The following is a 13,873-nucleotide window of genomic DNA, read 5'->3' as shown; positions in this document are numbered from 1 at the left end:
AATCTGCTTTAAAAGTTTCCCTCACAAACATCGTGAGTTGTTTAGGACTGATTCCTGCTTTTAAAACTATCTCCTGTGCCAATAGAGAATGTAAATATGAATCAGTTTCCTTCCCATTCCCCCCCCCCACTCCATGTAATGTAGGGTAAATTCACCAATTCACAATTCCTTGATATTTTTGGGGACCCCGCTTCACAAACCCGCCTACATAATCCAACAGTTTCCCCGGCAGTCTTCAAAGTTTCCGCAATTGAAAACCGATTTTGGTTCGTTTTTAAAAATAAAAAAAAAAATCTAATTTTGCTAACTTCTACACCAAGTGGGACTCGGCAAGTTAGAGACACTAATCCCAGCCTGGGACTTTGATGATTAACTGCTCGAGTTTCCCTCTTGCACTTTATATCATCACCTGCCCCAATCCCACCAGTGCCCAGATTCCTTCACCGTCACATGCCACATGGCCCGACTGCCCAGATCTTCTCTTAAAAAAAATCACTGGGCAATAAGGCAGCCCGTTACTTCAAGCAGAGCTGTTCTGGGGATGTCATAAACTGAGAGTGTGAAACTTGTCGGTATAACCTTATAAAGACGAGCACAATAGTGAGATTTAATCCCCGATATATTCTCACTGCTCGATCATTTGTTTTGTAACTATTATTTTTTTTAAATTTATTGGAGATGTTGAACACTCTGCATTTCAAGGGGAAACATGCTGACAGGACCATCTCATGTCATTACTTACGACAGAGACTGGTTTTCTGTAGAATTGCTGAATTGGGTGATTTTACTGATTTAGATATCGTGTGCACTTCCTCTGGACCGATCTTGTGTTTCTTTACTTGTCCCATTGCCACCCTCTTTTGTCTTGCACCATCATCCCTTTTGTCATTTAATCACTTCTACCCTCCACCCTATCACAGACCTTCCCCTTTGTTCTCCCCACCCCCTTTTCCCCTGGCTCTGTACTTGCTTACAAACTGTTAAATATCTATCGTCTTCCAGTTCTGATGAAAGGTCATCGACCTGAAACGTTAACTCTCTTTCTCTCTCTGCGGATGCTGCCTGACCCGCTGAGTGTCTCCCAGCATTTTGTTTGTTTTTATTTCAGATTTCCAGCATCCGCAGTGTTTTGCTTTTGTTTTTGGTGTCTTGTGCGTACTGCTGCTTTCCTCAGTGACGCTGCTCAATGGTGGGGTGTCCCAATTATAAATGGGGCAGTTAAGAGGTACGCTCTGAGCAGAAAACAGGATGAAGAGGAGACCAAGGCACCACCTGAAAATGTTTGGTATTACACGATACACCTACCCCAAATATAACTACTTGCATTTATATAGTGTCTTTAACGTACTAAAGCATCCCAAGGCGCTTCTCAGGAGCGATTATCAAACAAAATTTGACACCGAGCCACATAAGGAGATATCAAGACAGGTGACCAAAAGCTTAGTCAAAGAGGTAGGTTTTATGGAGAGTCTTAAAGGAAAATAGAGAGGTAGAGAGGCGGAACGATTTATGGAGGGAATTCCAGAGATTAGGATCTAGGCAGCTGAAGGCACAGCTGCCAACGGCGGGACAAAGGAAATCGGGGATGCGCAAGAGGCCAGAACTGGAGGAGCGCAGAGATCTTGGGGGGTTGTATAGTGTGAGTGCTCGTTTCAGCGGCAGAACTGGATGATACATCACGGAGTGAAAATTTCATCTGAGCACTCTGTGTGTAATAAAATGCCTCATCCCTTTACGAAGAACATCTCTCCCGTGCGTACACACACACACACACACACACACACTGGCCAATGGCCTCAGGAAGGATCCTGCCGAATTCCAGCCCTCAACTGTTCTGTTTTAATCGCGATATCTCAACACCACTGAGAAAAGCAACAACAGCGGCAAGGCTCTCCGATCAATAAAGATCAGACGATTTGCCAGTTCTACAGAAAACACACGCCTGGCTCAAAGGCCGAGCCCATGCCATCCTTTCGAGACACTGCCGCTCAAGGAGGTTACAATTCCCACCATTTGCTGTTCAGAAGCCACCAAATGTCAGCCAGCTTCTACGACCTGAAATTTCCAGGAATATTGTTTATATCTAATGCTCTTTTCAGACAAAACAATCCTCTTTCCACACTCCCTGGCCACAGTTCACTGAGTAACAGGGTGCTTTTTAGTCATGTACTTACTGATACAGTCTTCACATCCCCCACCACTTACTATTGTAAACGAGAACCGTTAAGTAGTTAGTGCCAGTTTTACGTTACGAGAGTTAGTATCATGATCATAGAATGATACTTGTAAACAATTTTACAACACCAAGTTATAGTCCAGCAATTTTATTTTAAATTCACAAGCTTTCGGAGGCTTCCTCCTTCCTCAGGTAAATGTTCAGGGAGGAAGGAAGGAGGAAGGAGGAAGGAGGAAGCCTCCGAAAGCTTGTGAATTTAAAATAAAATTGCTGGACTATAACTTGGTGTTGTAAAATTGTTTACAATTGTCAACCCCAGTCCATCACCGGCATCTCCACATCATAGAATGATACAGCACAGAAGGAGGTCATTCAGCCCATCACACCTGTGCCAGCTCTTTGAAAGAGCTATCCAATTAGTCCCACTCCCCCGCTCTTTCCCCAAAGGCCTGCAATGTTTTCCCCATGAAATATTTATCCAATTCCCTTTTGAAAGTTACTATTGAATCTGCTTCCACCACCCTTTCAGACAGTGCATTCCAAATCACAACAACTCACTGCGTAAAAAAATTCTCTTCTCCCCCCTGGCCAATTATTTTAAATCTGCATCCTCTGGTTACCGACCCTCTTGCCAGTGGAAATAGTTAATCCCTCCTTTCCAAACCTTCTCCCCCTTACTACCTCTCTCCCCACCTTGAAACACCTCCTAAAATTTTTTCAAACCACGTATTCAGTCGCCTTTCCCAAAGCTTCTTTTATCACTTGGTCCGTTCTCTCGCATGTGAAGCACCTTGGGGCGTTTTATGATGTTAAAGGCACTATATAAATGCAAATTGTCATTAGCAAGAGGTGCACTTAATTGCACAAGAATGAAAAAAGAGTCAAATTCTCAAACTTAAAAATAAAATCACTAGTGGGACCCAAATTTCCAAAAGCAGCGTCCAAGATGACCACTTTGTTGCCCATCCAGGTGCTGTTTGGCTGAGAATACGGTCAATCAGGAGCACTGAACCTTCCCTGATGCAACCATCACACATTATCAGGCACTAATGATGAGGTCCTTATTGGCATGATGCTGGAGCGCAAAGAAGGAATAATAATATGGAGGTGGCTTTTAAAGATGTCCATCCATGGTCCCACCTCAGCAGCCACATCATTTGGATGCAGAAGGATTGACAGATTTCTTCCCTGAAAGACATTTGGTATTGGGGTCAGGCTTCCTAGCAGCTGAAGTCAGGAGCAGAATTTTTTTTCTAATACTTGAAGAAATATTCACTAACACCTCACAAAACTTGGACACAAAATGGCCTGCGGTTGCAAAAATGTAAACCAGGCAGGGAAACAGCACTGTAAGGCAAAGGAATGGTTCATTTTGGCACATTCTACTCCCCAGGGTTCAGTGGCAGCTGAAAGTGAAGAGAAATTTCAGCAAGGCGTGAATGTGGGCACAAAACCCTCTGTGGCAAGGGGGAATTTTTTAATTTTTCTTTTATATACCTGGAGTTCATTGATTCTCAATTTGGCAATTTTCCCATATTAATTCCCTGATTGTATCTCTCTCCAAAAGTTTCCCTCTGGGTCATTGAAAGCATAAGGCACAGATTTTTCATCAGCATCAGTCCAAGACCAGCCAAGAGAAAGTGTACTTGTTGTGAGGAGGTATTTCCTTCTCTCTCTCACCCCAAGTATCAAAACTATCTAACGTGAAGGATAATATTAGTTCCAGCAGCAGGCAGCTCCGAGGTTCAGATGGTTAACCATCTGCCAGAGGCGAGGGAGAGCCTTTATTTCGTGCCCTTCCATTTAAATGTCACCTCAACTTTCATGACTTGAGCCAGGCCACTTGTTCAATTCCCATTGCGACCATTTCCTGGGCAGCCCAGTGGCGTAATGCTGTTCATTGCTGATCTACAAATCTGTTGGTCCCAGGGGTCTGGATCGACTGCTGCCCCAAGACAGACAAATGGAACAATCCACAGATATCGATACAACCTCTCAGAGTGTCCGTGTCCCTTGGAGGAGGTAGAATAGCATTGGAGAGCAGGGGAGAGAAGTGACCAGCACTGCCTACATTACCATTCAACATTCCTCTTACTGACTGAGCACCAAAAGAACACCAGTCGCTGATTTATAGAGAGGTATTGTAATTACACTGGCCTCTAATTTATTTGGGGTTAATATCTTTTAATTTTAAAACCATTTTAACAACCATTAATCACCACTGAATTTGCCACTAAAAGTGAAAACATTACTAATCATAAACAGAAAACCTCCCCTCCCCAAAAACTCTGCGTTATTGCCAAAACTGCTTACTCTGGTTCATTCTGATATACACTGGACAAGTGGAATAGTGGTGTACAGCAGAGAGTACATGCAGCCGCAACAACGCCCAAAGCTCGACACCGTACAGGAACACCATCACCTCCCAAGTTCCCCTCCAAGTCACACACCACCCTGAGCCGGACATAATTCGGCGTTCCTTCATCGTCACTGGGTCAGTATCCTGGAACTCCCTACCCAACACCACTGTGTGAGTACCATCACCACAAGGACTGCAGCGGTTCAGGGAGAAGGCCCACCTCCACCTTCTCAAGGTCAACTAGGGTTGGGCAAGAAATGCCCAGCGTCACCCGCACCGAGACCCCGAAGAAAGAATGCTTCGAAAAATCCAAAAATCTTCCAACCCAATAATACTAAACGCAAAAAAAAAATCAAATCCTGAAGACATAGAACTCAAAGTTCCATAGAACGCTGCAGTCTTTCACTGTGATGCAGCAAAATAGGGAAAAGTGGAGGAGGAAGGGGACAAGTTCATGCCTCTTCCTGCTTCAGGTACCAATCCCAGCAGAGTGGAAATGGAGCTAACCCCCTGTTCCCTCCCCTTCCCGTACTTCTGCTAAGGCTGCTTCTCAACTGCTAAGAAGAACTACAATGGAAAACTTCACCAATCACAATGGCACTGGCAACAAAAAAAACACACCGTATATCTAGTAGCCAATTAAAAAAAAATACTTGATGGTATAGATTGGGTACCCTGCCATTTTGGGCATTTACAGCTGAACTGGCAGATTGAGTTTGCTATCAGGCTATTGTTCTCACCCACCCCCAGTAATGAGTAATCACGTTCAGAATATACCATTCCGTGCTTAGAGTAGTCACTGTCCCACATTACAACAGTGACTACACTTCAAATGTACTTCATTGGCTGTAAAGCTTTTTGGGACATCCTGAGGTTGTGAAAGGCGCTATATAAATGAAAGCTCGTTCTATTTTTTAAGTGTTAATCAGCCCCTCTGGCCGCAGTCACTGACCTGAATTGTACATTATAATACTGGCAGTCGGTAGTGTGAAAGCACCAATGATCAATCAGAAGGCAACAACTAGACCGGGACTGGGTTATCTCCTAAAAGTCACTACTGCGAACAAGTACCTATTGGCCGTGGGCTGCAGGTAATGGGGACTACTGACGTCTGCAACTGTCTGCGTTCAAAGTACACCTCCTGGAGTGCCTGAACAAATAAATGCCTTCAAAACCAACACCTATGAAAAAGAGAGAAAAAAGAACTCTCTCCCATTTCAATGCACTCTAGCTTTGGGCCAGTCTTAATTTTGGGTGAACTGTGCACAAATTTTCCCCAGTTATCTCTGCGTCTCCTGATATGGTGATGTAATCATCAGAAAATCAGCACTCAAAAGCACGATGTCACCTCTGCCCCACATCCCTATCCAGCCCTTGGACTTGGTGAAAGAATGACCACTTTCTCAATTGGGAGTCTGAAGCAACCTGAACCACACAGGCTTTGCCCAAGGTTGTCCTCGATGCCAGTTGACTGGACGTGTGGCCACCGTATGGAACAAATCTCCTTAGTTAGTTTGTCTGTCCTTCCGACACACATGCCTCTCAGAAGCAGTGTTCTGGCAGCCTGGCCGAGAACTTGAAAAATGCATCCAAGGAGGAATCATAGAATTCGAAGCTGGCATAGCAATTCCAGCCCCTCGGGGTGGATTACAAACATTCCACCACCTCTCCATTTCATTTAGAAACCACATACAAGAATATTTAGCATTGTTTTAAGATGTTATGTCAAGCTTGTATGGAATCTTGGTTAGACCACACACAGTTCTGGTCTCCATATTATAAAAAGGATATAGAGGCATTGGAGAAGGTGCAAAAATGATTTACAAGGATGATAACAGAACAAAGAGGTTATACCTATCAGGAAACACTGAAACAGCTGCGGCTCTTTTCTCTGGAAAAGAGAAGACTAAGGGGTGACTTGATAGAGGTCTTTAAGACTATGAAAGGGTTTGATAGGATAGGCATAGAGGAAATGTTTCCAGTTGTGGGGGAGACCAGAACTAGGGGTCATAAATACCAGATAATCACAAATAAATCCAATAAAGTATTCAGGAGAAACTTCTTTACCCAGAGAGTGGTTAGAATGTGGAAATCACTACCACAAGGAATGGTTGAGGAGAACAGCATAGATACATTTAAGGGGAAGCTAGATAAGTACATGAGGGAGAAAGGAATAGAAGGGTATGTTGATAGGGTGAGAGGAGGCTCGTATGGAGCATTATCACCAGCACAGACCAGTCTGGCCAAATGGCCTCTTTCTGTGCTATAAATTCTATGTAAACATCAATCTACCCAAAGGGACATGTTACCTTTGATGTTCTTATATCAGAAATAATATACCGTGCCTGCAGACTTCATGCTGACCAGTCACAACATCTGCTGGGACAACCTTCAACAAAAGAACAAAAGATGAAGGAGTGCCAATAAAAAAAAGTGAGAGATAGGTCCAAACATGTAGCAGCGAGGAGTCAGATATATGCAGCATATTTACGGAGAGTCCATCTAACGTGGGCTTCACTTCCACTAAGTGAGTCAAACTCTCGAATGGAAGTTAAAACCAGGTCGCACAGACATCAGTGAATAAAACACTGCTTCACTAATTCTGAAAACATTCTTTTTCAATTCATCGATAGGCTACGGCAGAGAATCCGGTGGCAGCATGCACATACAAATACTATTTCCAATTTTGGCGTTGATGCTTCACATTAGTCTCTGCAACCAATACCAGGACTGCAGTAATGGCAGAGGACTCAAAGTTACGGGTGTAATTCCTACCGGAATATTCACCCGGAGTGTGGGGAAGAAAGGAGGGAATGGGTGGGAGAAGGTCTCTTTGTGCAATCTCTGTTCATACATCTGAGCCACTGATCCACCATTAGGCCACCCAGTCACCAGGAAGTGATGATCTCATTTCCATTCCGAGTCTATCTCGGTGGTTAATGCTTGCCCCAGTCTTCATCTTACCTTCAAATAGAGAGAAAAAAAATAGATCTAATCTTGGGGTCACTTTTTTTAAAAATCCGTCAGCCCCATTGGAGACCCAAATTTCCAGTCCCCCAATTTGGAAACATCCCTCCCAACCACTGTAGGCACGGGGAACCTGGTGCAGATAACACTCCAGCTACCAATGCCAGTGCAGAACATGGAATATTTTATCAATAAATTCCCACTTCCCAGTGTCAGCTCGGTGACTTAACAATAGCTGCAACAGATCTGTACAGGTGAGTGCTGAAAATAACTCCTCAATTGGATGGGTCAGTGGAATTCAGCACCTGTCTATCACATGTAGAAGTGTTTGGCCAAGTCCTTAATAAAAACGAAATCTATTTTGACAAGTGTTAACCCTGAATGTTAAATACATTTTGAAGCCAAATTTCATCCCCTTCCCCAAATCCATTCTTAACAGGCCATCTTCGTGCCGTCTGTAGTTGATGATTTAGAAGAGCAAGAGGTCAGGGTTCCTAGCACGGACAGCTGCTTTGCTGTGGCTGGGGCTTCTCCGCAAGGGTTGAATTCTTGCTGTTGCTGATCAGCGTGGGGTCCACATCAAGGCTCTCGGACATCTTCACGCAGATGATATCGACTAGGCGTTCGAAAACCTGCTTCACATTAACGTTCTCTTTTGCACTCGCTTCGAAAAACTCAAATCCTGCTCAAAAAGACAGAAAGAGGGATAGAATGATGAACAGACATTGATAAAGCCTCATTTTCCCAACCAATTTAATCGAAGCATATTCCCCAACTGTAACAAGAACTATTAAGCGGTGTTCTGAGCAACTCACTGCTGAGCTGTGGAGAAATATTTGTTAAGGTAGACATAGAGAAGATGTTTCCACTTGTGGGAGAGACCAAAACTAGGGGGCCATAAATATAAGATAGTCACCAATAAACCCAATAGGGAATTCAGGAGAAACTTCTTTACCCAGAGAGTGGTTAGAATGTGGAACTCGCTCCAACATAGAGTAGTTGAGGCGAGTAGCATAGATACATTTAAGGGGAAGCTAGATAAATACATGAGGGAGAAAGGAATAGAAGGATATGCAGATAGGGTTCAATGAAGAGTGGCGGGAAGAGGCTCATGTGGAGCATAAATGCCGGCAACAGAATGGCTTGTTTCTGTGCTGTAGATTCTTATGTAATTCTATGTAATATGTAACTGTGACATTGTGCTTGTGACACCACTAGAGGCAAATCATCTCTGCTTCTTCTTGCAGTGCATTCCAGCTTTATACTTGCCAACATTGCAATAATGACCCAAAAATCCAAGGCTATTTCTTAAATACTTGACCCTTCTAAAAGGACTTGGCGTAGATTTCATTCCTGACCATTTTCTCCGGTATCTGAATTCTGGGTTGATATGCAGCAGGATACTCGTGTCTGATGAGAGCGGAGTGGTGACTCCCTCCCACCTCCTTCCCCAGCCAGTTCTCCTGGCAGGGAGGTGTGGGTCAGCCTGACGACCTGCCCACGTAAAAATGGACTTGGTTACGGAGACAACCCAGAGCACCATCTGCTGGATGTAAAGCAGTGGAAGAAATGGGACGCCTCGTGTGCTGCCGGTAGAGAAGAAGAATGATTAGTTACGCAGTGGCACTGGCAGAGGCCTAACAGAAAACAATGCCTTCTCCTTCCAAGAGAGGACATCCCAGTAACCCGGCCTCTAGCAGCCGGCCTAATAAATGCTCACTGTGGGTGAGCAGAAGTCAAGAACCAAAATCAAACATCCTGAATGGACTCCAATGTTCTTCTTTTACAGAAACTGAGCCAGCTTAGCTTGTTGTTTAGTTACATTGCTAGCAAACCTCAGCACTCAAAAGGCACTGAAAACCTAAGCAACCTCCAGGACCATCATTTATCTCCTGCAAGCAGCAAATGGTTGAAACCGTACTTTGCATACCTAATTCGTCAGCCAATCGTCTTCCTTCTTCTGAGGGGACAACACGATCATCTTCCAGGTCAGATTTATTGGCAACTAGGATCACCTGAGCGTTATCCCAGGAATAGGTTTTGATCTGCGTGGCCCTGTTGGACAAAAAGACACCAGGGAAATGAAGAGACTGCAATTAAATTAAGCTACCTTGATGACTCCACCTGGGGTTCTTGTTGGCCAAGAATGGGTTGAATGTGCTGATGTTATCACCAAGTTACAAAGGCAACCACACAAAACTGATAAGACTCCTTATTGATTTCACTGGGAAATAGGGCACATCCACCGTTGAACTTCAGATGGCTTCAAGGGCTAATGGAGAGACAGAAAATGAAGCTGTTTTATATTTAGAATACAATTCGACTCACTTAAACGAGGAGCCGGAGTGTGACCCGTCCAAGCACCAATCCAGGGTTTACATCAGGGAATGGAAGCGGCCACTTTTAGTAGACAACAGATTCATGGGATATCAGTATTTTTTTTTGCTGTTATCCTCAGATTTGGTTATCTGATAGAAAAAGTTGGAGGACAACCAACGTGAAGCAGGCCACCCACATTCAGACTGAGAATTGCAGAGGTTAAGCTTTCCATTCACCTAAATATTCTGACAGACATTTTAACCTCTCCAGTATTCACACTGATGCAGAACTTCAATCTCTAGGAAGTGAATCATCCAGCCACAGAGCAGGCAAAACTACAGTGCTTTCATGTCACTACAGCGGAGTCGACCTTTGCCTGGAATGCGTAGGGGGATGAAAGGCTGACACATGCCATTTGCAAAGTGTCTTGAAAGACATCATAGCAGCTTTGTAAATAGGATGCGTGGGCTTTGACAATTGGTGATGCTGTACCAGATCAATCTGTCCAACAACATTCAAACAGTTAATCTGTACCCCAGCACTAGTCAGCGCCTTTGGTATCTGTACCCCAGTGCAAATCATCACCCGTGATTCAGCAAACGTCAGCACATGGAGCCAATACCCCATCACGTGTCAGTGCACATGGAACCTGTACCCTCACATACGTCAACGCCCGTGAACCCCACACCCCACCGTAAGTCTGCACCCTCAACAGAGAAGTAAACTTGGGAGGGGCGGCAGTAGAAAACACAAAAGAGTGAAAATAACAGGACGCACATCTTGCAGACAACATGCTCTGTCCGGCCACTGTGGATGTGACCCGGGGTTTACAGACGCTCTGTATACTCACCAGTCGTGCACGGCATTGAAGGAGTCTTGGTTGGTGATATCATACATTAGCAGGAATCCCATGGCACCCCTGTAATAGGCTGTAGTGATGGTACGGTAACGTTCCTGGCCTGCTGTGTCCTATGAAGGATGGAAGAAAATTGATTCAGGGATTCCCATCACAAGCCCTGGGTCAGGAGGGACTAATCACAGCACAAGCCTGCAAAACAAGCTGAGAAATCTCACTCGCTTTCTCCCCTCCAATTTTCTCCATTCCTGTTGAATCCGCTTACACATATTAAGGTAAAGTTCCAGGGCACTGTTCACCCTCAGGTACCCTGTCAAGAGGCCATTCTTTGAGTGCGAGCCGAGCTCAACTACAGAGCTGAGCCCAATGATGTCCGCACCTGATAACCATTCATGTACTTTCCAGCAAGAATCATTCAATAGTTTATCAAGGGCAGATATCCGGGCTGATTATTCCCTCTTTAACCAGGGGGCACCAAAGTCAATTGTACAACATCAACAACTTGCATTTATATAGCGCCTTTAACATTGTAAAACGTTCCAAGGCGCTTCACGTGAGTGTAATCAGACAAAATTTGACACCGAGCCACCTAAGGAGATATTAGGACAAGTGACCAAAAGCTCGGTCATAGAGGTAGGTTTTAAAGGAGGAGAGAGGGGTAGATTGTAGTGGCCCCAAGTGGTTCCCTGACTGAGATCAGCCAACTCCGCACAGACCAGGGATTGAACCCAAGACGCTCGAGGCTCTATCACTTGGCATCACATCAGGCAATTACCAACTAAACCATCATCCCACTTCCCAGCAAGAGCTCACCCAAAGCCAGAAAACCTGCCTCCGCCAAGCATCAGCAGTCACTGGAATCTGAACTCTAATCTTGTCACGTTGCATTGACTGAGGTGTTCCTTTTAATGAAACCATCAGATGCTGGCGATCAGTCAGTCAAATCTTCACTACTGCAGTCTGACATCGTATGAACACCTGCAGGCATCACTGCCTCACAACCGCAGACAGCTGCCTGTTAACTCCCCATGTTATTTTATCATTTTCAAACGATAATCACTGGTACATGGCATTTGACAACATGAAACAGGGAGTCACCCGCAGAGAATCAGGGGCAGTGCAAGGATCCAAACTGCGGCAGTAAAATTTTTTTCAGAAGCCCACAATGGGGTTGCCAACTCTCCATGATTGCCCTGGAGTTTCCAGGAATTAAAAATTAACCTCTCAGGAGAAACATCATGGGAACATTAAAACAATGTGTTTATTTCCTCCCATTCTCTTTACAATACATTTATTATAAAAAATATTAGAGTTGGGAAAAAAGACTGTTTGACTAACAATTAAGATTAATCCAATCGGGCAACAAAGAGTCTGTTTGCTTTCCAATTGGCCGTGGGAAGGATGGATATGTCGGGCGACCAATGGTGGGAGTGTGGAGGCAGGGCAGTTGGAGGTCATGTGATGAAATCTCCTGGAATACATCCAACCAGAGTTGGCAACCCTAGCCCTCAAGCCTCGTTTCAATATACAATGCACCAGAAATCCCAGCTATAAAACCATTAGCTGGTGCACAACTGAGAAGCAGCAACAGCAGAATCTTGGAGCTCGGTGCATCAACAATCAACAGGCTGCCTTATTTTGGTCATTTGTTCCTTTCGAGATCTTGCATCTATGCACCCCCTTTCACCCTAGTGCAGGGTTGCCAACTCTGATTGGGTGTATTCCTGGAGGTTTCATCACATGACTGCCCGCCTCGAATTGTCTCGCCCCTACACTCACGCCATTGGTCCACCCTCCGTGCATACGGCCTTCCCACAGGCAATTGGAAAGGGAATGGCCTCTTTATCATCCAATTGGATTAATCTTAACAGTTAGTCGAACAGCCTTTTTTCCCCAACCCCAACTCCCAGTGTTTCTACAACTAATAAATGAATGCGTTCGCAAAAATACACAATTTTTTTTTAATGCCCCTATGATTTTTCTCCCGGGTGTTTGCTCGCAGAAATGTCCTGGAGATTAGTCATCAATTCCTGGAGACTCCAGGACAATCCTGGAGGATTGGCAACCCTACCCTGGTGTGGCCAAGTCACTTAAAGGGACACTGAGATCTAGGTTAAATCATGAACCAAGCCTTATAGTTCCATTTACCATTGATGATACCACATGATTTGGATGTTGGGGTGGGGGAGGAACCCACAAAAATATATAACCTCATTGCTGGGAGTATGAAGCATCAGTTGGCTCCAAGGTGACACGTCTGGTAATGGAGGATTGGGCGGAGTCTGTGACAGACTTGGTAATCTGATACCTTAACCAGGCAGTACTCCAGGGTACTGCTGATGATTGACCAACTAGCCTGGCTCATTACTAGGACCTGAAGGGGTGGAGCCATCATGGGGGGGGAGGGGGGGTGGTGTTGGTGGCAGTGTTGGAATTTTACAGATAACCCTGCAAGCAAGCACCCTGGGTAGGATGGTCCGAGCTGGACAGGCGATGGGAAGCTTGCCAGTGCTCTACCCTGGTTTTAACGGATTAAACACCTACGACACCGCTGTGCACACATCTGGGGGCGGGGGGGGGGGGGGGGGGGGGGTCCCTAACTCCCTATTACTTAGCTGTGCTAAGGTCTTGGACGTAGTTAAGTGGGGTGTGTCCCTACGGGGGGAGAGGAGTGTGCACCCCATATCAGGCGAGCAGAAACTATTTGCAATCCTCAGTAGCTCGGCTTGGAGACTTAAACATGCAGAGGAAACAGGGAATGCGAATACTCAGTTACTGGAAGTCCTGTGAGATGCAGCAGGATCTGCACTCATTATTAGATCTCAGAACAAGTCCCCAGGGCTCCCAGTACATCAGCAATCAGCTCCTGCTCCAATCCATCATGTTCAATATATTCTTGAGGCAATTAGATGAAGTTGCTGCTTGGCTGCTTTTCAAACTGCGTGTTGCATTTTCTTCCCCCATCTTGACAGAGATGCAATCGAGTATAATTAATTTCTTCCCCATCAGAATTCTGCTTTGACACTGCGCACTGCAAGATCCTGCCAGCACCACCAGCTCCTAATGCCTGGGTCTCATACATTCACTAAAGCCGGTCGTAAAGACCCAGTTAGAGTCTTCCCAGTCTTCGGCCTTAGTGACTGCCGCCAGCTTTACCCTTCAGGCTGCAGCCTGTGGCGGGGAAGCAGTTCATCGA

At 45.1% G+C, this 13,873-nt stretch overlaps 1 protein-coding gene across 1 annotated transcript in view; it reads right to left on the bottom strand.

The window, feature by feature from the left end:
* Window positions 1–2,405: 2,405 nt before the first annotated feature.
* The window catches only part of rab3da (RAB3D, member RAS oncogene family, a), a 37,111-nt gene continuing 25,643 nt past the window's right edge, over window positions 2,406–13,873 (bottom strand). Inside the window, exons 3-5 of the mRNA XM_067973029.1 lie at window positions 10,672–10,790; window positions 9,433–9,557; window positions 2,406–8,184 (exon numbers count right to left, since the gene is read on the bottom strand). Coding sequence (XP_067829130.1) covers window positions 7,997–8,184; window positions 9,433–9,557; window positions 10,672–10,790 — 432 coding nt within the window. The 3' untranslated portion in view covers window positions 2,406–7,996. The remainder of the gene's footprint in view (window positions 8,185–9,432; window positions 9,558–10,671; window positions 10,791–13,873) is intronic.

This window comes from Heptranchias perlo, chromosome 37 (genome assembly GCF_035084215.1).
Source record: "Heptranchias perlo isolate sHepPer1 chromosome 37, sHepPer1.hap1, whole genome shotgun sequence".
NCBI classification, from domain to species: Eukaryota; Metazoa; Chordata; class Chondrichthyes; order Hexanchiformes; family Hexanchidae; genus Heptranchias; species Heptranchias perlo.
Note: the sequence above shows the minus strand (reverse complement) of the source record. Positions and strands in the feature narration are given on the sequence as shown.